General features: G+C 38.0%; 2 protein-coding genes across 10 annotated transcripts in view; one reads left to right on the plus strand and one right to left on the minus strand.

Moving 5' to 3' along the window:
- Nucleotides 1-21,802, plus strand: part of LOC127444164 (zinc finger protein OZF-like) — a 28,503-nt gene extending 6,701 nt beyond the window's left edge. The window contains exons 1-6 of one of the 9 annotated variants that reach the window (XR_007897775.1): nt 5,520-5,780; nt 5,850-6,291; nt 9,998-11,027; nt 17,738-18,106; nt 19,540-19,712; nt 20,463-21,802. Coding sequence is in view for 3 of the 9 variants with exons in the window: in XM_051703397.1 (XP_051559357.1) it covers nt 5,613-5,780; nt 5,850-6,291; nt 9,998-10,959 (1,572 nt within the window). In the remaining 6 variants the exon portion in view is untranslated. Of the gene's footprint in view, nt 1-5,519; nt 5,781-5,849; nt 6,292-9,997; nt 14,738-14,758; nt 15,019-17,737; nt 18,107-19,539 lie in introns of those variants that run through there. The other 8 variants (XR_007897773.1, XR_007897776.1, XR_007897778.1 and 5 more) reach the window with 8 other exon arrangements.
- The window catches only part of LOC127444237 (uncharacterized), a 188,067-nt gene that overhangs the window by 140,558 nt on the left and 20,966 nt on the right, over nt 1-26,543 (minus strand). Inside the window, 3 exon segments of the mRNA XM_051703508.1 lie at nt 24,394-24,567; nt 25,328-25,486; nt 25,691-25,864. Coding sequence (XP_051559468.1) covers nt 24,394-24,567; nt 25,328-25,486; nt 25,691-25,864 — 507 coding nt within the window.

Here is a 26,543-nt window from a genome sequence, read left to right on the forward strand (position 1 = left end):
GTTTTAGTAATGATATGATTTAATCAGAGTTTGGCTGTTGTAGTGTTTGCTAGTCAATGTTTATTTTTTAAAGAGCTTAGGAAATTGACTTTTCTCTGTCTGCTGCCTTTGAAGTCACAACTCTGTTGTATAGTCGCTAGTGAAGGATTTGTGATGTTGTTGTCGAGCGATTCACTTGGCAACATTGTCAGAATGTCACAAGACTCGCAACGTTATTTTTATGCATTTCTAGAGTAAGGGATATGTAAGGGATCATGTCAATTTCATTACAAGGGGATGAGATGGACAATCTCGAGTTTCAAATCTTCATTGATTTTCAAAACCTTGAATCTTTCTTTTGTGGAACACAAAAGGAAATATTTTTCTGTAGTGCTGCAACTAACAATTATTTTGATAATCGATTACTCTGGACTTGGAATATATTTCAAAAAGAATCGATTCTTCAGTTTATGAGGTGTTGGGAATTGAGAATCATTCCTGAAGCCTTAACAGCACTAATTCAAAATGACTGCAGCTAAACGATCATAATTTCCTGACTGATTTTGTAGTCAGTCAGCCATAAGTAAATTCATCCTCTTTTTTTTTTTTTAAATCAGTATGAAGCAATCGCATAAGCCCTTCAACACATCAGATTGCTGCTTTCCAGACTGATATAGTGTGCCATATTTTACTTTGGGTTAAATGAATAATCAAGTAAAATGCCAAATTTGGGAAAGAAAATTGCTGTACAATAACAACAATGTTACAGCAGGGGAACCAATTCCTAAAGTTTTGGCAGCATTCTCTTGTTATTGTTTTAATTACCATAATCTAACATTCCCAGAACGTTGCAGGGAGGGTTTTGTGACAACCTAAATAGAACTAATACAGAATGTTCTCAAATGGTTATATTTGGTTTTATTTGTAAAACCATAACCAAACCAATTCCTAACTTTTTGGGAGCATTGTCTTTGTTTAATTACCATAATCTAACATTCCCAGAACATTGCAGGGAGGGTTTTGTGTGTGACAACCTTAGAAGAACTTAAACAGAACGAACTCTAATGGTTATTTTTATCATATATTTCCATTCACATTTTTCCATTATTTTTCATGATCAATTATTTGATCGTCACGTTGCAGAGAGGTTGATAGACAACATCACAGTGTATGGGATTAGAATGCATTATAATGAACCGATGTAAAAAGCATTCCAGACAAATCTTCCTGCGTCTGATCTATGCGCACACATTATATCCGCACGCACTTTATTCCCTCACAGAAATTTGCGCGATCTGGGAATTTAAAAATGAATGGTCATTGGACCGACTCAATGACAGACAGTCGTTGATTGATTTCCTCAATAAATAATTATTTCTAAACAAGGCTGTAGCCAGGAAATTACTTTTGGATGAGCCTCAATAAAAATGGATGGGCCAAATTTTTGTCCAAATTGTTTTTCTCCAAATTTGATTTGGCAACAGAAAGGCAGCACATTCAGACAGTTCTTTCACACTTTCAGAAAGGAGAATTTAAGCATTTTTAACTATTTTATAAATATATATTTGAAGTAAAAAAAAAAAAAAACGCATTTTCTGTGTGGGCTCGGACCCACCCCAGCCCACCTTTGACTATGCCACTGCTTCTGGATGTGATATTAAATATTTATCTTATCGATTTGATAAAGATTTGACTCATTATGGAAAAGAACGTGTTGTATGAGTGTAACGGAGACGGTTTTTTGTTTATTGACTACAAATGAAGAGAAACAGAGATGTCTTTGTGAAACTCTACACAGTGGTAAGAAATGAATTTAATATTAGTCTAGGTAAGGTTAATTAAACGTTTATTCAATTTTTAATGTCTTTCAATAAATTTCTGGTTTTAAAAACCCTTGACTGTGTTGAAGTCATTGATTATTTGAAATAATTTACTACAATATGTGTGTATGTCCGTGGTGCTGAGCTACAGTTTTAGGAAACTGAAAAACAAGTTTTCAGTGTTGACGTACAGCAGGGTTGCATAAATGATATATTAGTCTTCCTAAATGTGTTGTGGATGATTTTAAAGATTATAAAATAAAGTCATTATAATAATTTATCAATAGCTTGTCTTTATTGAGGTTGCAGAAAGTTTCTGGAAATTAAGATGTTAGGGGAACCATCATGAACAACCTAAAACAAACGTTAGATTTCCATAAAGGAAACTTTCCTTGGAAACCAAAAACTCTGCTCTGGGAACTAAAATTGTAAATTGGGTTTGGTGGGTTGGTTATGTTCATCACATAAGCTTGCTATTTATCTGGTTACATGACTACTTAAAATTTACACATTCTAGCAGAGCCAAACGACTCTGTACTGGTAATTAAGGAGTAGGAGAGGAATTGAACAAGTATCTATATGGGATGTGCTGAATCCTCAAACCTCAGTATCTTCAATATCTGACCAAGAGCAGGTTAAAAAGTAAAAGTGCTGAAGAGATTCATTAAAATCGTGTGATGTTTCTGAAATCCTCATTATGAATGTTTATTGTGTTGTAGTGATGTCCAGTTCATGAACGAATCGTTCTTTTGAACCGGTTCTTTTTAGTGAACGAGTTGAACTAGTTCACCAAATCGGACTGAATCATTTGAAACAGTTCACATCTTGAGTCAACACTGATCCACAAGTTACTCTATCTTAACCTATCTCTCAGATGTGCCTGACACTCCGACTCGAAATGAGCCGATAACCGGGAGTAATATGATCCTTGAACTGGTGATATCTGCTTTTGCCAACTCTTCTTTGCAATAAACCACTCCAACTAGTTCACAAATCGGACTGAACTCTCAGGTTGTAACAGTTCTCGAGTCAACTGTACAGTGAACTGAGAATCGCCTCTTTCTGAGGTGTCCGACATACTGAGAACCGATGAGCTGCTAACATTGAGCATGTGTGTGTGATTAAGGGGCAAAATGTATGTTTCATGTGTATTTTGCTGAACAACAGAGAGTGTAACAAATAAAACATACTGGAAATATGTTTATGACTTGATTGTATTACCATTTTATCAACGTATGAAGATGATCCAGTCTACAACTCTCGAGTCAATAGAACATTGAGTTGTTCGCAGCAGTTCTCGAGTCAACAGTACACTGATCTGAAGACAACAGCTCTTGCGTCAGCAGTACATTGAGTTGTTTGCAGCAGTTCTCAAGTCAACAGTACACTGATCCGAGGACAGCAGTTCTTATGTCAACAGTACACTGATCCGAGGACAACAGTTCTTGAGTCAACAGTACACTGATCTGAGGACAGCAGTTCTTGAGTCAACAGTACATTGAGTCGTTCACAGCAGTTCTCGTGTCAACAGTACACTGATTCAAGGACAGCAGCTCTCGCATCAGCAGTACATTGAGTCGTTCGCAGCAGTTCTTGAGTCAGCAGTACACTGATCCAAGGACAGCAGCTCTCGAGTCAACATTACACTGATCCAAGGACAGCGGCTCTCAAGTCAACAGTACATTGAGTCGTTAGCAGCAGTTCTCGAGTCAACAGTACATTGAGTCGTTCGCAGCAGTTCTCGAGTCAACAGTACACAGATCCAAGGACAGCAGTTCTCGAGTCAACAGTACACTGATCCGAGGACAGCAGTTCTTGGGTCAACAATACACTGATCCGAGGACAGCAGTTCTCGAGTCAACAGTACACTGATCCAAGGACAGCAGCTCTCACGTCAGCAGTACACTTATCCGAGGACAGCAGTTCTCGAGTCAGCAGTACACTGATCCAAGGACAGCAGCTCTCGAGTCAACAGTACACTGATCCGAGGGCAGCAGCTCTTGAGTCAACAGTACATTGAGTCGTTCACAGCAGTTCTTGAGTCAACAGTACACTGATCTGAGGACAGAAGCTCTCACGTCAGCAGTGCATTGAGTCGTTCGCAGCAGATCTCGAGTCAACAGTACACGGATATGAGGACATCAGTTCTCGAGTCAACAGTACACCGATCCAAGGACAGCAGCTCTCGAGTCAACAGTACACTGATCTGAGGACAGCAGTTCTTGAGTCAACAGTACACTGATCTGAGAATAGCAGCTCTCGCGTCAGCAGTATGTTGAGTCGTTCACAGAAGTTCTCGTGTCAGCAGTACACTGATCCAAGGACAGCAGCTCTCGAGTCAACAGTACATTGAGTCGATCACAGCAGTTTGCGAGTCACCAGTACACTGAACTGAGAATCGCCTCTTTTGGACATCAGTGAGCAGCTGATGAGCATGCGTGAACCCAGGACTTGAATGAGGGGATGAAATGTTTCGGTCGAGAGATGTAAACAAATTTTACTATTGAGTATTGTGCATGCAGGTTATATCTGAAGTTGTGATGAGCTGGATTATGGTTTCTGTAAAAGGGTGAGTTGATTAAGACTAGTTTAATACATTTATATGCTTTAAACGTGCAGAACATCCACGTTTGTATATCAGTGTTGATGTTGGGTGCTTTAGGTGCAAAACTTTAATGTAGGATGTATTGTAAGATCACTGAATAAAACACTGATGACAATAAACACCCTTATTATTATAATTTAATTAAATAAAATGTTATAATCTGCAATATGCCCTTACATATGGCCAGGGTTGGGGAGTAACGGAATACATGTAACGGGGTTACGTATTTAAAATACAAAATATATGTAACTGTATTCCACTACAGTTACAATTTAAATAATTGGTAATTAGAATAAAGTTACATTCAAAAAGTATTTTGATTACTGAAGAGATTACTTTGCATTTTATTGTTATTTGTTTCATTTAATATTTAGTCCATTCAGATGGAAAACAATTATCCATATAAAGATGCGATCCAAAGTGCATTTGAACAGCGGTGAAACACTTTCTTATGATGTGTTACATTCATACGAGCAGACAGAGAAGTAAGTTTGAAGTAAGTTTGGAGCAGAAGAAATAGAAATAAACCTTGTGTAAATTGTCAGCTTTACGCTAAGCTAAAATGCTATTTCTAGCCATTTTACATGCACGTTACCAGGCACGATCATATTTTTTTATCAAGAAAATTCATGTTGTATCATTATTTCTTTTTTTCTAGTAAGACCTTTCATATTAGGGCAAAAACTGTATTCTTGATAATAATTTTTGTATTGTTTTCCTTTAAAAATATCTAAAAATTCTTAAAACAAGATCAATTTGATTTATCTTGTTTTAGAAACAACACTGCATAAGATATTTCGGTTTTTCAGAGAATGTATTTTTAACATGTGTATTTTGTCTTACTATACTGGCAATGTTTTTATAGTCAAAACAAGTGAAAAAAATCTACTAGTGCTGAAGAAGTAATCCAAAGTATTTAGATTACATTACTGACCTTGAGTAATCTAACGTGATGACGTAAATGAGCTGGTGAATCGTTTTTGAACCAATACATTGAAACGAACCGTCTGAAAGAACCGGTTCGCGGAAAAGATTCGGACTTCCCATAACTATTGTGTTATGACTCCAGTACAGCAGGAGGCGGTATGAAGCTCTTTAGTCCGCCGGTAAACTCACTAAACAAAGAAAGAAGAACTCACAGTTTGTTTAGATGTTCAGCTGCTGTGTGTTTGTTTATGTCTTTCATGTTGTGATGTTTATGTGTTGAGATGTTGAAGATGAGTTTGCAGGTGGATCTGATGTGCTGTAAATCAGTAGGAACTGATCTGTCCATGCTGGATATTGATGATTTGATGACAGAAATCTCTCAGCTGAAGAAAGAGGTGGTGTTACTGGAGGCAAAGCTGAGGGAAAGAGGAGATCCACTGAACGGAGAGGTTTGTACAGCTGTTAAATATATCAAGAGTCCAGATGAGTCAGTACAGTGATTGTGTTGTGTTTGTCAGGAGCTGGAGAAGGTTTCCTGTCAATCTTCAGTGTGTGTGACTGATGGGACATCCACAGAATGTCAGGATTCAGTGTGGAGCATCAGAGATCAGAGATCTGAACAGAGATCCAGAGACACACAGGATTCAGAGCTCAGCCTCACTTTACTCTGTTATACTGACACTCAGGAGAGTGTGTGTGACAGTAATCAGGGTGATCAAACCTCCACAGAGTCTCTGGCTTCTGTCTGTAATGCTGGAGAACAGCAGATGCTGCAGATACCATTGAAGATGTGTTCAGTGAAGCTGCTGGACTGCAGGAACCTGATGGAGATGAGAGGAGATACCACAGCAGAGGAACAGCAGAGTGATGAAGATGAGGAGGATGATGAGGATTTTATTCAAGACAATCATAATGAAGAAGAAGAACATTATGATGATGATGAGGATTTTATTCATCCAGGTACGTTCCCCCTTCTGTTCTCAAAATAGTCTTTATTCTAAACTATTCATCATTTTGGGAAACCACTGCTGTTTTCTTCCAGATATGTTGTCAGAAACTCTTCTAGTTCCATTTGTGATCGGTTAAATTGTCCAATCTTGTTCGCTCCTCATGCAACCAAGGACTTGACATGAGTTTCATCTTGCTCTCCACAATGCACAACACACAATGCCCATATTCACACCCTTTCTGACATGTTCTAAATAGTTATGTAATATTTGCATTAATATCTGAAGATTGACAGGAGTTATAAACAGCACGATAAAATAACGTAACCTGCATTTAATGAAGCCTGATTGGCATTTTCTTTTATCCTGCATAGTTTTTTTTTTTTTTAGATTTAGAAACAATTTATCTGCCACAGTTGTAATAAAAAGTAGGTCTAATAAATTGTACATATATCACAGTTGATCTTACTATTGTAAAATTGTGATGCATTTTAGTAAGAGTGAAACCTTTATTTTGGTGCATGCTATGGTGTTGATTTGATTGATAACTTTATTGATCCCCCTAGGGGGAAATTCACACGTTACAGCAGCAACACAACCCATATCTTTAAAAATATATATAATTTAAAACTATTAATATAATAATATAATAGATAAAACCAACAAGAACAAAGCAAAACAACTGACAATAAACAATATTGCACCAACCCAAGCACTACATCATAATAATATTACACCAGTAACAAAACAATCATGTAAATAATTGTACAATCTTATGGCAGATGGCAAAAAAGACTTTCTGTAACGCTCTTTTGAGCAACGAGGATGAATTAACCTTGCTCTGAACATGCTGCCCAGAGCCCGCACTGTCTCGTGTTGTCTCTTCCTCCTCAGAACTGTTTAGCATGTTGGGGCCGTGTACGGTTTGAGAGGTTTGACTGCCTCCATAGCACTTTAAACTAAACAATTATCTTAAAAATTAAAATGGGTCACATTCAGTATTGTGGTTTGCACCGCGATATCAAGAGAAGCCCTGTTGATGCCCGCGTGTTCCAGAGATACAACAAATTAGAGCAGAGCAGATGGCGCGATTGGTTCTTTTATGCCCCGTGACACATTCACACAAAAACCAGGCTTTAATCACACCACAGAAATATAGTGTTGCAGATGATCAACATATTTAGCATGTATAAAACGGCGTACGCGAGATTATCATTAAAGCTGTCTCGCTGGACCGAAATATAGCTTGGGCGGCCACCAAAAAATGTCAGTGGAGGGACAATGATTGTTCTTTACCTGCTGTCCGCAACCCTATACGAACAGACTTGCGACCCACCAGTTGAGAAACAGTGGTACAGTGGCAAGAAAAAGTATGTGAACCCTTTATAATTAGCTGATTTTCTGGTTTAAACTGGTCATAAAATGAGATGTCATCTTCATCAAAGTCACAAGTATAGACAAACACTTGTGTGTGCTTAAGATAACAACACACAAACAACTATAATCTTTCATGTCTTTATTGAACACATCCCATTAAACATTCACAGTGCTGTGGAAATGTAAGTTTGATTTAATAACTGGTCGATCCTCATTTGGCTGCAATAACCTCAATCAAGTGTTTCCTGTAGCTGTGGATTAGACCTGCACAACGTTCAGAAGGAATTTTGGACCATTCTTCCTTACAGAACTGCTTAAGCTCAGACATATTCTTAGGATGTCTGGTGTGAACGGCTCTCTTGAGGTCATTCCACAGCATCTCTATTGGGTTATGATCTAGGCTCTGACTGGGATTTTCTTTTTTTGAAGCATTTCTGTAGTGGATTTACTTCAATGTTTAGAGTCATTGTCCTGCTGCATCACCCAACTTCTACTGAGCTTCAGCTGGCACACATCCATTTTTCCGGCAGTCCAGGCCCCGAAGCAGAAAAGCAGCCCCAAATCATGATGCTCCCTCCACCGTACTTCACCGTTGGGATGATTATTTCACATTTGTATGCGGTGACCTTTTAGTAGTGCTGCATGTTCTTCCCAAACAATTCAGCCTTAGTTTCATCAGTCCACAAAACATTTTCCAGTAGTGTTGTGGAGTGTCAAGGGGTCTTTGGCAAATTTCTGACACGCAGCAATGTTTTTGTTGGAAAGAAGTGACTTCCACCAAGCCTGTTTAATGTTTTCTGTATAGTAGACTCATGAACAGAGATGTTAACCAGGTCCAATGATTCCTTCAAGTCTTTAGCTGTCACTCTAGGGTTCTTTTTTACCTCATTGATCATTCTGCGGTGTGCCCTTTGAGTCATCTTGGCCAGACAGCCACTTCTAGTGAGAGTACCCACAGTACTAAATTGTGTCTATTTATAGAAAATTTGTCTAACTGATGACAGATGAATATGTAAGCTATTCAAGTTAACTTTGTAACCCTTTCCAGCTTTATGCATCGTAGGTCTTCTGAGATATCTTTTTTGCGAGTCATGATCCACGTCAGCAGGTGCTTCTTGTGAATAGCAAAGTCAAAATGTTTGAGTGCTTTTTATAATTTAAAGTAGCTCTAACCCACACCTCCAATCTCGTAGCCTAGGTATTCACATACTTTTTACAACCTACACTGTGAAACTTCTAATAATGTTTTCAATATGTTCAAGAACAATACAATAATTTGTTAAGTTAATACAGATTGTGGTTGTTCATTTTTATAACTATAACATACTTTTCCTTGCCACTGCATAATGCAAATCTCATACCTGCTTGTCTGTCAAATAAATCACCTTAAAGAACAGCTCATATTCTTCACATCTTTGCAAATGCAATGCATCAATAGAAGACAAACGCAAGCGTCGTTCTGTGTGTGTAAATTTTGTTGGTAAATCCAAAGAGACAAACTTCAGTACTTCTCTTAACACAGTGAAGTTGTCTTGAGTTGTTACCTTGTTACAGTGATAAACAGCTGTCTCTTGAACTCACGTTGATGAAGCAGTCGGACCGTGGTTTGGACACAAATAATATGATGTGAGCAGAGACCACTGGGGGAGGAAACGAAACCGGGTTCGGACCAAGTAATCTAACCAAATTTGAAAGCACCCTAAAAACATTTCTTAAGACCCCTGCATTAGGAGTTGCGTCCATTTGTGCTTGAACACAAGAACACGTCCTCATCTTGTGCTGTCTGCTGTCAGTATGTGTTTTGTTGCCTGTACAGCTGGAGTTGCGCTTACTCCCCCTGCTCTCCGAGACTCGTAAAAACATGAAGGTGGTTCCTAGAGATTAAATTGCTCCTATGGTTAAAAAAAAAAAAAAAAGGGAAAAAAAGTTTTTACAACCTTGGAGCTTGTTTAATTGCCTTATGTAAAGTTAGACTAACATGTCTTTTATACAGTATTTATACTGTATATAGCCTATATATTATACCAGATAACTTTTTTTTATTATTCACCAGATAAAGTTGGAGATGCAATGTGCTAACGGGGGTTTCTATAAAGTCTCATGTTTCTTTGCATGCCCTCACTTCAATTTAGAACACTTGATTATCTAAACAAAATAACAAAATATGCTTTGAATTGAGGATAAAAATATGGATGGATATTGTCAATTATGACAGATATGGATGCAGCAAAGCCTCATGATGTGTCAGTGGTTGTTTACATTTCACTTTCAGTGGCTTTTGGATTAATTATAATGTGATAGAATTATCATCTTACTTTTATGTACTGTCATATTCCTTGTAGATGCAAACAGTGGTTCATCTTCTGATGGAGAAACAGCTTCTACATCAAAAGAGAGTCTGACAGCATCTGACAAAAGAGTTTTGCAGGGACGTTTAACGAGATATGAGAGAAAACACAAAAAAATGAAATTCTTCAAATGTAGGACATGTGGGAGCAGCTTTTCTACCTCAGAAGAGAAGAAACTTCATTCAGAAGTGCACAGAGTTAAGAAGGAGTTCCCCTGTGAGCAGTGCGGGAAGGTTTTCTTTTCTCCTTCTCTTTTAAAAACTCACGTGAGGACACACAGTGGTGAAAAGCCTTTTCAATGCAGTGAATGTGACAAGTGTTTCAGCACTAAAGGAATTCTTGTTACTCATGAGAGAACACATACAGGAGAGAAACCGTACAAGTGTCCTCACTGTGAGAAGAGATTCAGCCACAAGCCTCATGTGAAGAAACATGTCCGTGTGCACACCAATGAGAGGCCGTATCAGTGCAGTGAATGTGGGAATACATTCAGGCAGTTAGATAGTCTAAAGTCACATCAGAAAATACACTCTGAGGAGAAACCCTATCAATGCACACACTGTGATAAACGTTTCCGTCACAAATCTCAGTTGATAGTCCATGAGAGAACACACTCCGGAGAGAAACCTTACCTCTGCTCTCACTGTGGAAAGAGCTTCTCTGATCCATCTCATTTCAAATTGCATCTAAGAGGGCACACAGGAGAAAAGCCTCATCACTGTAGTGTTTGTGGGATGAGTTTCAATCGACACGATACCTTTAAAAAGCACAAGAGAATACACACTGGAGAAAGACCTTACAAATGCACTCAGTGTGACAAAACGTTTTCTCGACAAGGTATCTTGAAAACCCATCAGAGAATGCATACAGGAGAGAAACCTTACAGCTGTTCTATCTGTGGGGAGAGATTCACTTATTTAGGAAGTTTAAATACTCATCAGAAGAAACATGCTTAATGTCAAGAACCATCATAGCATGTTTTTCATGGTGATGAAGTAGGTCTTTATTAAGTTGACTTCTACAGGTAAATACATTTTAACACCAAAAGAGTTTCAAAACACTTAGTAGTCCATACAAAAACACAAAAGTACTAAGGCATAATCAGTTTTTTTGGACCTGTACCATTTTCTAGTAGCACTATCTAAATACAATGGTATATACATATAGTATACAATCACTGAGCACTTTATTAGGAACACTATACTAATACCTGCCTCCCTTTGGTCTCAAAACAGCCTCAATTCTTTGTGGCATGGATTTCACAAGATGTTGGAAACATTCCTTTGAGATTCTGGTCCATGTTGACATGATTGCATCACGTAATTTCTGCAGATTTGTCAGATGCACATTCATGCTGCGAATCTCCCGTTCTTCCACATCCCAAATGTGTTCTATTGGATTCAGATCCGGTGACTGGGAAGGCCACTGAAGAACAGAGAACTCGTTGTCATGTTCATGAAACCAGTTTGAGACGACTTTTGCTTGGTGACATGGTGCATTATCATGCTGAAAGTAGCCATTAGAAGATAGGTAAATTGTGGCAATGAATGGAAGCACATGATCAGCAACAATACTGAAATAGGCTGTGGCATTCGAGCGATGATTGATTGGTATTAACTGGCCTAAAGTGTGGCAAGAAAACATCCCCACACCATTACACCACCACCACCCTGGACTGGTGACACAAGGCAGGTTGGGTCCATGGATTAAAGCTGTAGGTGATAAATTCTGACCCTACCATCTGTGTGCCTATGTAGAAATAGAGATTCATCAGACCAGGCTATGTTTTTTCAGTTTATAATAGTCCAGTTTTGGTGAGCTTGTGCCAACTGCAGCATCAGCTTTCTGTTCTTGGCTGACAGAAGTGGAACCCAACGTGGTCTTCTGCTGTTGTAGCATATCTGCCTCAAGGTTCGACATGTTGTGCATTCTAAGATGCTATTCTGGTCACTATAATTGTACAAAATGGTTATCTGGGTTACCATAGCCTTTCTGTCAGCTCGAACCAGTCTGGCCATTCTCTGTTGACCTCTCTTATCAACATGGCATTTCCATCCGTAGAACTGCCGCTCACTGGATGTTTTTCGTTTTTGGTACCATTCTGAGTAACCTCTAGAGACTTGTGTGTGTGAAAATCCCAGGAGATCAGCAGTTACTCAAAACAGCCCATCTGGCACCAACAATAATGCCATGGTCGAAATCACTGAGATCACATTTTTTCCCCATTCTGATGGATAATGTGAACATTAACTGAAGCTCCTGACCCGTATCTGCGTGATTTTATGCATTGCAGTGCTGCCACACGATTGGCTGATTTGATGATCGCTTGAATAATTAGGTGTACAGGTCTTCCTAATAAAGTGCTCAGTGAGTGTATAAATATGGTAACCATATATCAAAATATAATGGTGGTACTATGGTATTCTTTGAAGTACTTGGAAGAACCATGTCAATACAGACTGGTTCATAAATATGGTAGTTGTAAATCAAAGTACCATGGTATTACCATCTGATACCACCAGATATAACAGTGTTATTGCCCAGGTGTGCTCACACACACACAAGGAATTTGGCCTCTGAACAGAAGCTTCCAGTACATATGGAAAAAGAACAGCTAGACACAGAATTACTGGATGAGATGAATTGTATATACAGTTCGTAGAGTTGTTATATACAGAAATGTGCAAAATAAATTGTTCAAATGGGTTTGTACAGGTAGTAGTATAAATATGAAAAATAAAATGTAAAAATATTGATTTTGCATATTGAAAACATGGGTTTGTGTAGGTAGCATGTATAAATATGAGTTTACATCTTTTTTTTTTTACATGCATATACATTTATATTGCTCCATACTGTATTGGACTATACTAAATTATACTGTACAATGGCTTTGATAAAGTCATAGTATACTCTAAGTCTCTTTAGGACAGTATATTCTGTGCATCTGGTTAAAAAAAAATTAAGTAGTTTAAATGTAGCAAGCTACTTTTGGAATGTAGCTTGTAGTGTAACTTGCAACTTCCTCTATAGCTTTTAGCTTAGCTTAACTAATTTTTTTGTTGAGTAGTTGGTAACTTAGCTAGCTACATTTGAGTAGCTTGCCCAACACTGGGGATGAGATATTTCCCAATTAATCACATTTCCGAATTTCAGCTGCTGGCTCGAGGCACACCTAAATGTGAAATCTGCTCAAATTTGCTACGATAGCGCTGCCGCTGTGTTTATACGCAACTTTTGCTGTCAAACTTTTTAAGTACCAACTTTGTAAACTTTGCTACCAGAATTGTGCTGCATTTTACGAAATTCTACATATAGTTTTCTTTAAATGCTTCAATTAATCAGTAGTCTAATACTTTTTTTTTTTTTTTTGAGTTGTAGATGTGTAATGTCTCTATACATTTGATGATCTCTTTGAAATTTGTGTAATTTCTGTAATAATGTACAGTCGGCCAGACTTATGCCATGTCTGTGTGACATCTATGCTTATTGTTACACAACTTTTTGCCAGATAAATGAATAAATGGACATGAAATATTGATTAGAAGTTGAAATGATTTAATTAGCTTACTTGTCGAGATGGCAGAGTGATGCAAGAGAAGGACAGGAGCACATACAGTTGAAGTCAGAAGTTTAAATACACCTTAGCTAAATATATTTAAACTCAGTTTTTCACAATTCCTGACATTTAATCATAGAAAACATTCCCTGTCTTAGGTCAGTTAGGCTCACTACTTTATTTTAAGAATGTGAAATAGTAGAGAGAATAATTTATTTCAGCTTTTATTTCTTTCATCATATTCCCAGTGGGTCAGCAGTTTACATACACTTTGTTAGTATTTGGTAGCATTACCTTTACATTTTTTAACTTGGGTCAAACGTTTTGGGTAGCATTCCACAAGCTTCTCACAATAAGTTGCTGGAATTTTGTCCCATTCCTCCAGACAGAACTGGTGTAACTGAGTCAGGTTTTTAGGCCTCCTTGCTCGCACATGCTTTTTCAGTTCTGCCCACAAATTTTCTATCGGATTGAGGTCAGGGCTTTGTGATGGCCACTCCAGTACCTTTACTTTGTTGTCCTTAATCCATTTTGCCACAACTTTGGAGGTATGCTTGGGGTCATTTTCCATTTGGAAGACCCATTTGCGACCGAGCTTTAACTTCCTGGCTGATGTCTTGAGATGTTGCTTCAATATATCCACATAATTTTCCTTCCTCATGATGCCATCTATTTTGTGAAGTGCACCAGTCCCTCCTGCAGCAAAGCACCCCCACAACATGATGCTGCCACCCCCATGCTTCACAGTTGGGATGGTGTTTTTTGGCTTGTAAGCCTCACCCTTTTTCCTCCAAACATAACGATGGTCATTATGGCCAAACAATTAAATTTTTGTTTCATCAGACCAGAGGACATTTCTCCAAAAAGAGCAGTGGCTTTTTTCTTGCTAAGCAGCATTTCAGGTTATGCCGATATAGGACTCATTTAACTGTGGATATAGATACTTGTCTACCTGTTTCCTCCAGCATCTTCAATTTCAAGTTTTATTAGTCACATACATAACCGTACACAGTACGACATGTAGTGACATTCTTGGTACGACTTTTCTCCCCACAATTTACGATAAAATAAATATATATAGATGAGTAAAAATAGAAGTAAAAAAAAAAATTATTATTACAATAAAAAATGTTAATATTGCTTCAAGTGTGTGGTGTTGAACAGTGAACCTAGTCCTGTTGTTGTCCTTGGTTTAGGACACGGATGGCCTGGGGAAAGAAGCTCCTTCTCATTCTCTCTGTTTTGGCCATCAGGGAGCGGAAGCGTTTCCCTGACCGCAACAAAGAGAAGAGTCCATTATTAGGATGGCTGAGGACTTTCATGATCTTCCTGGCTTTGGTCCAGCATCGTTTGCTATAGATGGACTGCAGGTCAGGGAGTTTGATGTGGGTGATGCGCTCAGCTGATCGCACCACTCTTTATAGAGCCAGTCTATCTTGTTTTGTGCAGTTTCCAAACCAGGCTGTGATGTTTCCTGTCAGGATGCTCTCAATGGTGCAGGTATAAAAGTTTTTTTAGCACCATAGAGGGCAGTTTAAGGTCCTTTAAGCCCCTAAGGTGGTAAAGATGCTGACGGGCCTTCTTCACCATGGTGTTAATGTGGCAGGTCCATGACAGATCATGTGAGATATGTATGCCAAGATATCGGAAACTGTCCACTCTCTCCACTGTGGCCCGTTGATCATAATGGGGTGGTAGTTCCTCGCCTGCTTTGTGCTGAAGTCCACTATCAGCTCCTTTGTCTTGCTGACATTCAAAAGGAGGTTGTTCTCCTGGCACCAGTCCTCCAGGCCTTTGATCTCCTGCAGATAGGCCCTCTCGTCATTATCAGAGATCAGGCCCACCAAACAGTGTTGTCGGCAAACTTGACAATGGTAGTAGAGTTGGAAGTGGCCACACAAACTACGTTTCCATCAAAGGACATAATATTTTTCCATTTAACTCTTGCGCATAAACTCTATGTCGATACATCAAATGTCGTGGAAAACTGGTTTGGAAACACTTTTTGTCAATTGGCATTAATGCAAAAATGTAGTGTCACATGACAGAGTTTACCCCAATCGTTGCCTGTGTTAATCATGAGGACAAGGTTTACATCCTTGAAAGCCAATATATTGTACGTGATTATGGATTGATCTGAACGGCATAAAGCCTCATATCATTCACATCAACAAGTGCATGGAGAACAAATGAATGGCCACTGTTTGTGATTAATTTAATCGCGGTAGACATCCGTTTATTTATTAAAGTTGCTTTTTCACACCATTCAAAATAATAGACAGCAGTCATGGAATTAGCCCACAATACAAAAAAAAATAAAAAAATTCTGTGCACAAAGATGTTTTAAATTTAAAATAAATACACAATACTAGGAGAAAAGCTTCAGTGTGCTTTTTTGGAACACGAACATATAGCCCAATTCTATGAAATTATTGTTTAGCTTTTGAAAAAATGCTGGCAAAATTCCCTGTATTAAATTAAATAAATTAGCCTACCAAACGAAAAATGCATTAAATTAAAAAAATAAATTTCCATATTTTTAGACCTATATATGCCTTTTCTTTACACAAACTTAAATTAGCCGTACCCTGTTCTGTAGACGAATAAAGTCGGCTGTATGACATTTTCTACACTTCAAGACTATAAACTATCAGAACTATTTGTCCAATGAGTTCACTTTCAGAAAACGAGCTTTTGAACCTTTTAATACTTTTTTATCTAACCCTCTTTACCTCGGATCACATTTGCTGAGCTACTTCAGAAAATGTAAATTGCATTATGACGTTAAAATTAATTTGAGATGACAATCAAGTTCAGTTGGTCATTAAAAGTTGCTGGACAAATATGCGGGACATAATGCAGTTGTGATGGCGATGCTTTAGATTAGACGATTGTTCAAAACAGCCTATTGAAAATCAGGAATGTATCATAAACACTGATATTACACTGCATCAGTTTTTCTTTAATAGTTGTGCACACAGCATATACACATCGATGGATGATACTTATACTAAGACCGAAAGTTCCCCCACTACTTGGTGCAGGATGCTAGCTTGAACAGGGCCATGACGATTCGTTTTCGAGTCGGAACCGGTGACAACCTGCAATAGGCACAACATCAGGACCAATATTACAGTCCTATCAGAAGGGCAACTGCTCCATTTTGATTGCAATTCCTCATCTTCTGATTGCATTTATTTGTGAATTAAAATGACAGTAAGCTGGCTAATTTCAATGAATTGTCTCAATACTCTCCCCATTTTACCAAAACTTCGGAGGAAAAAACTGGCAGGCGATTTATGTATAAACACACATTTCTGAATGGAAACGACTTCAGGGCAGATTTCTTTTGCGCTAAATCAAAACTTATGCGACAAAGTGTTTTTTTAGACATGACGTCATCATGCACACCATTTTTATCGATAAAAGGCCATTTGAATGGAAACAGGCAGAAGACGGCAAATTTCACAAAAACATTTTTACGCATTTTCACTTTGTCGATAACGAAAAAGCGCGAAAAGTGGATGGAAACTAGGCTACAGTTATAAGTGTACAATGAGTACAGCAGGGGGCTTAGAACACAACCCTTGGGGGATGCAGTGCTGAGGATGGGGGGGGGGGATGGGGGGGTGAGACATGTCTGCCCACCCTTACTGCTTGTGGCCTGTCAGTCAGGAAGTTGGAGATCCACTGACACATAGATGGGCTAAATCCTAGGTCCTCCAACTTGGTGGTGAGTTTAGAATTATAGTATTTTTTTCTCCCAATTTGGAATGCCCAATTCCCAGTGTGCTTTTAAGTCCTCGTGGTCACGTAGTGATTTGCCTCAATCCAGGTGGTGGAGGATTAATCCCAGTTGCCTCTACGTCTAAGACGTCAACCCGTGCATCTTGTTGAGATGGCTTGTTGAGCGCGTTGCCACGGAGACATGGCGCATGTGGAGGCTTCACGCCATCCACCACAGCATCCACGCTCAACTCACCACGCGCCCCACCGAGAATGAACCACATTATGGCGACCACGAGGAGGTTACCCCATGTGACTCTACCCTCCCTAGCAACCGGCCAGTTTGGTTGCTTGGGAGACCTGGCTGGAGTCACAGGAATTATAGTATTAAAAGCTGAACTGTAATCAACAAACAGCATTTTAACATAATTTCCCCTCCTCTTGTCCAGATTATCTAGGACTGTGTGGAGGAGATGTGTGATGGCATCGTCCGATGATCCAGGGTATCAGGTAGTGAGGAGGTGATGAAGTCTCTGACCAGTCTTTCAAAGCACTTCATCACAGTTGAGGTCAGTGCTACAGGACGATAGTCATTAAGGCAGGAAGATTGGGGTTTCTTCAGGACAGGAACAATGATGGACTGTTTCAAGCAGGTTGGAAGTACTGACTGTTCCAGGGAGAGGTTGACTATCTCTGTGAACACTGGTGCTAGCTGATCAGCGCACGCTCTGAGGACCCAACCTGAGATTCCATCTGGTCCTGCTGCCTTCCCGATGTTCACTCTCCAGAAAGCCTTTCTCACGTCGCACTCTGTGATGGTGAGCGCATTTCCAGCGTTAATGCTTTCCGCATCTTCACAAGGTCCTTTGCTGTTGTTCTGGGATTGATTTGCACTTTTTGCATGAACATGCACAAGTCACGAAATGAATCAGTGTGTCTGATATCAACATGAGGGACAGATTTGAGAGGCGTGCATGCACGCACATTAGAATCTCAGTTACAGGAACTGCACTTAAATAACTTAGAATTCTGCTCTGAACATCATGGTTGCTTATAATTAAGAGAAACTCTGCGCTGGTTTTTAGCACCTTCTCTTTGTTTACTTTTTGAGCTTTATTATCATTCAGTAATACATAGACTGATGAAGACTTCTAACAAAGCTTCAATTCTGCTGCACATCATCATGGGCTGACATCTTTCCAATGAGAGGATCCAGTTGCTCTCTTTCTGTCTGTTCAGTCAGAATATTTCAGATGTCAGCTCCATACATCTGGAGATTTAGGCCTGTCCTAATCCATCTAATGCAAACGAATCAAACATGAATGAAACATAAATTTGGGCTACGTTTCCCCTCACAGGCCATGGTGAACTAGCTATTCTTTGTTGTGCCTTAACAAGTGGGAAAATTCTTAGATTTCAGATTATGCAAAAATCTGAGTTTAGGAAGACAAAAATGTCTTAGTATGCAGTACTTAGTATGATGTGTTATTTCTACTGGAAGTAAGAAAATGACTGTAGCTGGAGATTTTAATTATGACTGCTTTAGATAAAATGTTTTTTTTTCCCTTTCCTTTCTCCCAAAACATCCCATCTTGTTCAAAGAAACATTCGTAATGCGTTCGGAAGTTTGGGCCGTGCACATTTTGCAGTTAAAGTTGTTTTTAAATATGTTAAAATTGTATTTCGTTTTTTATTATTTATATTTATATATATATATATATATTTATATAATATATATATATATATATATATATTTTTTTTTTTTAAAGAAGCAAACCTTTCAGATCAGTACTGTCAAATAAATAGAGTGCAACAGTGCCTGTCCACTTTTTCAGCCGTCTGGGTTCCGGAAGTATTTTTCCCATTCATTTTTTACATAGACTTTTTTTATAAAATCCTTCATAAAAGAGTTGTGTGCCATGAACCAGACCAACCAGCGTCAAGGTGAATCACAACATTATAAACTTTGTTTTGAGGCTAAATAGTATTTGAAAATCAGACAATAAGACAAAGATACAAGACTGTGTACTTACCGTCTTTCATGAGGGCATGGACTACAATCCCATGAAGCATTGCGAATGATGTCATTTGAATAAAAAACAATGGGAATATATAAAATGATTTATGTTAGGTTGTTGATTATAAGTATGGAAACAGTATATTTTACGTTTATTGCAAAATATTCTGATATGTACAAATATATAAGTAGTTTAAGGGTGAAGGGAGACCGACTCGATTATGTCATTCACAGTTTGTCATGGGAGTGCACGGTTGCTGCTGGACTTGTTTCACTGGTTTCGTTGGACGTGGTTCTCTGATTGGTGGATCTTTCTCTGCTGGATCATGGGTAATGTAGTTGAAATAACGTGGAAAGACGGCTTAATTGGAAGTTTACACCATCGATGAACAACCTCGTAGCTCACGGTAGGTCTGTCTTTAAAAGTTGAAAGTCATTGAAAGTTAATTCATCTATGGGATAAATGAATGGGATTTTTTCTTCTGGAACCAGCCTGTGCTCTATTAACGTAAAGGACTGTCAAGGCATATTTAGTTTTATTCAGCCAGATATCAAAGTTTTTACATCAGCGATACAACAAAGGTGACTTGCTTGGATACAAATTGGCTAGTGTACGCTTATTATTCTGAACTTAACGAATATTAATGTCAATATTTCACTGACTCACTTTTCAGATTTTTTGAGCAGTGCATGCCAAATTCTGACTTGTTTGAAACAGTTGCAAATTTCTAACTTTATTTTTAGTTATAGCGAAGTTTACCAAGTTTTGTTAAATTTGGACTTCGAAAGAAAATATAACAGTATATTTTGCAAGAAAAAGTTTTCAGATGTCTAGGTCTTGCCTATTGAATGGTTATATGGTTATAGCACCACCTAGTGGTTTAAAGCTGCTAATGCATAATTGCCGCAGCAACCTGCGGTAAACAGGCCATTCTGGATGAGTACAAAATGTATTTGTAAAGTTATGCAAAAATGTAAGCGCACCATGTATCTCACACTCAACATTATTTCTGAAAGAACACATCACTGAATGAAAGATTCTGCAGTATAATGCACATTACATCAGGACAGAAATTTGCATTCATCAAAGCATTTCATGTGGTCTTTAAATGTCAGATTGCCTCAATACAAATTTTTCTCTGTTTCTCTGTATTTAGTGATGTTGGAGGTGAACGACTCTGAGTGGTCTCACTCCCTTCTTTGCTGGTGAAGTTCTAGCCAAGACTGTAAACTCTCTGTCAGCTCGAAATCTGGATGTGCTTCTGGCTTCATCTCCTGACAATCCTCCCACCATCACACACAACAAGGGCTTTAACGGTCTGTACTGTGTGTTTGTAAAGTTTTTTCTTTGTTTAGGACACTATAATCTATTTCTTTAGCGATTGAAATACTGTGTATTGTACGTGTATGTGTGGGTTAATAAAAAGCAGGTAAATGTCTCCACAAGTCTGTAGACATATTTCAAATGTTGCAACATTTCTCACTCTCTCTCTGTTTTTGGCACAACCATTGTGACATAATTTTCATAATACATTTTCCTTTACCGTAATGCTAGGAGGTCCACAGAACATAAAAAAGCACATTGGGAATTGGCCATTCCAAATTGGGAGAAAAAATAAATAAATAAATAAATAAATAACATTTTTGCTGCAGGTGTTCAAAATATAAAGCTGCAGATGTTACATAATGAACTGTAGATGTTTGAATTAAGAAACTCAAATTAGCTTTGAATAACAACATCTACCAAATGAATAGAAATAAATCTCTTATCCTGTGAAACTCTTGAGGTCTCTGTAAGTATATGATGGTGTTACTGTATTGTAGCTGTTTTATTTTCTCTCATTCACCAGGTGTGAGGTGTAAAGCAGGAATGGCTGCCATAGCTGACGTGATGAATGACTTTGACTGTGATAAGTTTGTACGAGATGTGCAGAGCACCCTTCCCTCTTACGCTTGTCCCGTCTTCTTATGTCTTTCACCTGAGACGGACAAAACAGTTGAGAGAGAGACATTCATACATGTATGACATCATATCGTCAGTGACCCACCTGATATCACAGGTGGGTCACTGAGAAGTACAACAAACTTGACCATTGTGAAATGTAATTTATATGAGGCGGTTCACATTTACATCCGAAAGGAGATTTATCTAAATAGAAGGGAACATATACTGTCTTAATCGTTTAATACATCAGTGTAATGTTTTTCAAATCATCCCACAGGTTGGATTGGACTTCTCTGCACACCACATGTTTGACACCCCTGGTCTAAACTTATTGTACTGTATATTTGTATATTATTTACTGTTCACCATGGCTATGATGATATAATTTTGTCTGAGTAACACATAAAATATATACATATATTATGAGTCTTGCATGACTAAACATGCACGCATACCTGTAAACTGTCTGTAAACTCCTGTGACATGAAAGAGTGGCCTCTCAATTCTAAACCATCTAGCGAGTAAATTTCCTGTTTCTCACAAGACACTAGTCTTGACACAGAGATACAGAAGAGCCAAATCTGACCCCAAATCCAGCATAGAGGGGTTCAGTGAATGTGTTATTGAATGTGTGTAAGTGTGTGAGTGTGTGTGTGTCAGAGACGCTGTAAAAGGACAGAGTGCCGGCCGACCAGTCCAGATACACTCCAACTCTATTAGAGCGAGGTGAAGGGACAGATATGTTACTGCTGTTATTATTGTGCCAGATAGTGAATCTGTTATCAATGCAGTTCAGATTCCAGGACTTTTCAGTGGATCCAAACTCACAGTCATCTCTCAATCCTTTTCTGTTGATTCCTTTATATGACACTGATATTTCAGCCTCCCACCAGCCGCTCCATTCAACCTCCCAGTGACAGCGTCCAGTCAGACTCTCTCTACACAGAACCTGTTCATAGTGCTCAAATCTTTCAGGATGATCATGATATGGCTGTTTGTCTCTCAAAAATGTCACCTTTTTGTTCTCCTCAGACAGAATGAGATGAGTGTTTGCTGTGTTTGGATCCAGTGTGAGATGACAAAAATCTGAACATAATGAGAGAAATTAGTGATGAGAACACATTCACACTCAATGAATTTAGTGGTTCTCTATTAATGTTCTGGGGACCCACAGCACTTCACATTTTGTATGCCTCCCTTATCTGACACCCAGTTTGGTCCATCAATGCCTCGTTTTGATTTGTGAATAAACTGCATTTGAGTCGATGTTTGTTACAGCATTGTAGCAATTCCCATGTTACTGTCTCCTTAGAATAAATCACTTGTTTTTGCATTTCTCATTTCCTGTAAATGTAGTAAAAGTCTTTGTGTTTGTTTTTGTAGACCTACATTTTTTTAGTCCTGCGGTAATCATTAAGTCCCCTCCATACTGCACACTGTTTAAAAAAACACATTATTTATTAACACATACTCTTATCAACAATAATAGCTCCACAATATATATTATCAGCCGATAACTGGGAAAATCTAAATATTATTATTGCACCAATACTGGATTTACTGCTGATATGTGCACCATGTTACATTTTAACTGGTTACTTACAGCAGATGATCCAGATTAAATCAAACACATCATAACACAATGCATAGATCTTGACATATTACACACAGTAAATATTACACCATGTACACAGAGATTTGTGTTTGCATTGTATCCTTTTATGCAATGTTTCTTATATGCTGTTAATTTACAACTCATTAAGGTTTAATTGATTATCTGTTTTGAAGTTCGTTTCTCTGTTAAATTTACTGATTCCTCAGGATTACCATAAATACTCACACAAATGGCTGTAATATAATTTAAGAAAGTGTAATGTAATACATTTTTATTCAAATCAGCATACATCTGTAATTTAGTCACACTTCTGGTTAAAGTTACATTCACCTTAAATAGCAGCAGTTAAAAGTTGGTCAGATTGTGATTTCCAGATTGCAAGCTTTTAAACGATACTTATTTGGGTTCAAGTGAGTCGTTTTTAACCAATTAGCTGGCAGCTCTAGTTCAAATAATTAAAACATGAAAATTAAAATGATAGGTTTCGGTCACAATGAGCTGTGAATTATCAGTTAACAAATTGGCCCATAAATTCCATATAGATGCATCCATATTAACAGTCTGTCAGTCTGAATTTATGGAATGTATGTTTGTCTGTATTATGCACATGTATTTACAGTGTTTTTGGGCTGAATGAGTGTATGATTATTTTTTCCACCTGAAACTGTGACTCTGTTAGCTCTGTATATCTCACACACATACTGTACATACAAAAGGATTACTTGATATACCCAACATACTTGAGTTTGTCCAGTGTGCAGTGTGTATCGTTCAGTCTCTCAGAGAGTAGTTTGACTCCTGATTCTCCTGGATGATTGTAGTTTAGATCCAGCTCTATCAGGTGTGAAGGGTTTGAACTCAGTGCTGAGGTTACATAACTACAGCTGACCTCTGTCATCATACAACCAGATAATCTACAGAAACAAAGCAAAAGTCTTGTGTAGCTGAACATTGGACAATCAGCATACAGTCTGGTCCACTTCACATCTTATTCTGGCCAAGAACAACCCACTTAGAGAAAAAACCCATCTGACTGAATTGTAATGCAACAAAGCACAGCTTGCTTTGTTGTTACATGCTGGTTGGTAAATCTGAAGTCATGACACCATAGTAACAGAAAATGTTATTAATTCATTTAAATTTAAATAATGGCACAGCAATTTCAGTCCATGAGTGGAGTGTAGTTATAAAGAAACTCACAACTAAATAGATTTTCTCGTCCATTGTAAATATTCAGTGTAGCTGTGTACGAAGTACCACTCACACAGAGGTCACTGCCAGAGAAAGCAACTTCCTATTGTTCAATGTTGCTAATGCAGGTGTCAAAGTTCATGTTATGTGCGGATGAGTTAACATCAAGAAAGATACTTAGTGCTTGGTTAAATTTTTTTAAACCTATTCAGTTTTGACTAGGCAGACTTCTTCGAGTAGCACTGAATTAAAAGTGAAGACAGATCAAAACTGCAGTACTACACTGGGAACTGCTGAGACATTCCAAGAAACACCAAGAATTTGTGTTTTTGAATACCTCAGTATCTCTAGTTTACAGTTTGTACTCTTCAGTGCATCAGAGAGCAGCTTCACTCCTGAATCCTGCAGGTCATTGTTACTCAGATCCAGATATCTCAGGAGAGATTTTGATGATTGTAGAGATGAAGACAAACTTTCACAACACTGACCAGTGAGATTACAGATGGGCAATCTGGATGGAATGTGAGAAACATGAGGGAATTACAGGCCGAGGTGTTACAACAAAATACATTATACCATCATGATGCTAAATAGTCTCACAAATATATCTGTTAACTATAACTATAATTAACTATAATCTGTTAATTATAAAACATTTTTAAAAATGAATATCCATAATTCACAGTGTGTATCAAGATCATTCTCAAGAAACTGTGCCATTCGTAATAAATAAAATAATTATCAATAATAACCATACATTTTAATAGTAGAAAAAACAAAATGTAACCTAAATTTGCTTTAACTGGAATTAAATGTAGTTGTTTTTTTCTAAAATGCTTTTTGCATTTACTGAGAAAATTTAGAATGTGTCTTTTTCCCTTTTTTCAAATATAATGCATGATTTATGATAAGAAACACCAAAAATGAATCTACACAGTTGTATATTAAAAATCTAAGTATGTTAATTCCAAATTTGCTGAAATAATATAGCACTTTATTGGTAGGCTTAGGTTTAGTAATGACAAATAACTATTGATACTTTGCAAGGCTGTAACTATATATCCAGGATTCGAGGTAATAATTTAAGACTTAGCCATATGAAAAAATCAATATTTTAGAAAACAATTCTGAATATTTAGGGGATATGCATACTGGTGTACTTGGCCTGAAGTGGGAAAATATAATTTAATCTCAGTAGTTCAGAAGGAGTAATCTTTTAAATGAAATAACCTGATAAACAATAAATAAATACATAAACACAAGACACAAACCTCAGTATCTCTAGTTTACAGTTTGTACTCTTCAGTCCATCAGAGAGCAGCTTCAATCCTGAATCCTGCAGGTTATTGTTACTCAGATCCAGCTCTCTCAGGAGAGAGTCTGATGATTGTAGAACTGAAGCCAAACTTTCACAACACTGACCAGCCAGTCTAAGCAGATACAAATATTTTAAGTCTATTCAGAGTTAGCTTACAACTTCCTTTTAAAAGAACTTCATGCTTTCCAAAACATCCAACTCTTTAAAATGTTTTGCCTCTGCCTCTTTAATTCCTTTAAGAGCAGTTGCTACATTTGGTGGTTTATTGCATCAGTATTTTGTTAATTATGTATACAATTTATGGAAAATCATTCACCTCAGTATCTCTAGTTTACAGTTTGTACTCTTCAGTGCATCAGAGAGCAGCTTCACTCCTGAATCCTGCAGGTCATTGTTACTAAGGTCCAGCTCTCTCAGGAGGGACTCTGATGATTGTAGAGATGAAGCCACAATTTCACAGTGCTGACCAGTGAGACAACAGCCAGTGAGCCTATAATTTCAGATGAAATATACAGTACAATAAGGATACATTTCAAATGAATGTAACACTGCTTTTCTTACTATTTACAGAATAGACATTACCAGGCTGCGACCTGGCAATGCTTCATGACAAACTGATATTCGAAGGTACCCCAAATTTTTCAGTGTCCCTAAGGGTGCTTTCACACTTGGTTTGATTGCTTGGACCGACTCCGGGTTTGTTTCCTTCCCCCTCCCCCCGCTGGTCTCTGTTCACATCATATAAATTGGGTCCAAACCATGGTCAGATTACATCATCAACGCAAGTACAAGCGAAGCTGTTTACCACTGTAACTAGGTAACAACTCAGAAAGACATCAGCTTTGCTGTGTTATTGAAGAATTCATCTGTTTGGATTTACCACCATAACTTTACATGCACAGAACGACACTTACGTTTGTCTCATTGAATGTGTCATGATTTGGAAATGTTAGCGTTTGTCTGCCATGTGAGCTGCTCTCTGAAGGGGATTTTTTTTGGAGACAAACAGGTATGAAAAATGCTTTGTACCACAATAACTGCGATCGGGAGCCTGCAGAGACACGAATTATACGTCATTATAAGCGGTTCACTTCCGCGATTTGGTAAGCATTTACATCATCCAAACGAACCAAACTTTGACATTATTCGAACATGGGTGCACACCAAAA

Source organism: Myxocyprinus asiaticus, chromosome 7 (genome assembly GCF_019703515.2).
Source record: "Myxocyprinus asiaticus isolate MX2 ecotype Aquarium Trade chromosome 7, UBuf_Myxa_2, whole genome shotgun sequence".
Taxonomy (NCBI): domain Eukaryota; kingdom Metazoa; phylum Chordata; class Actinopteri; order Cypriniformes; family Catostomidae; genus Myxocyprinus; species Myxocyprinus asiaticus.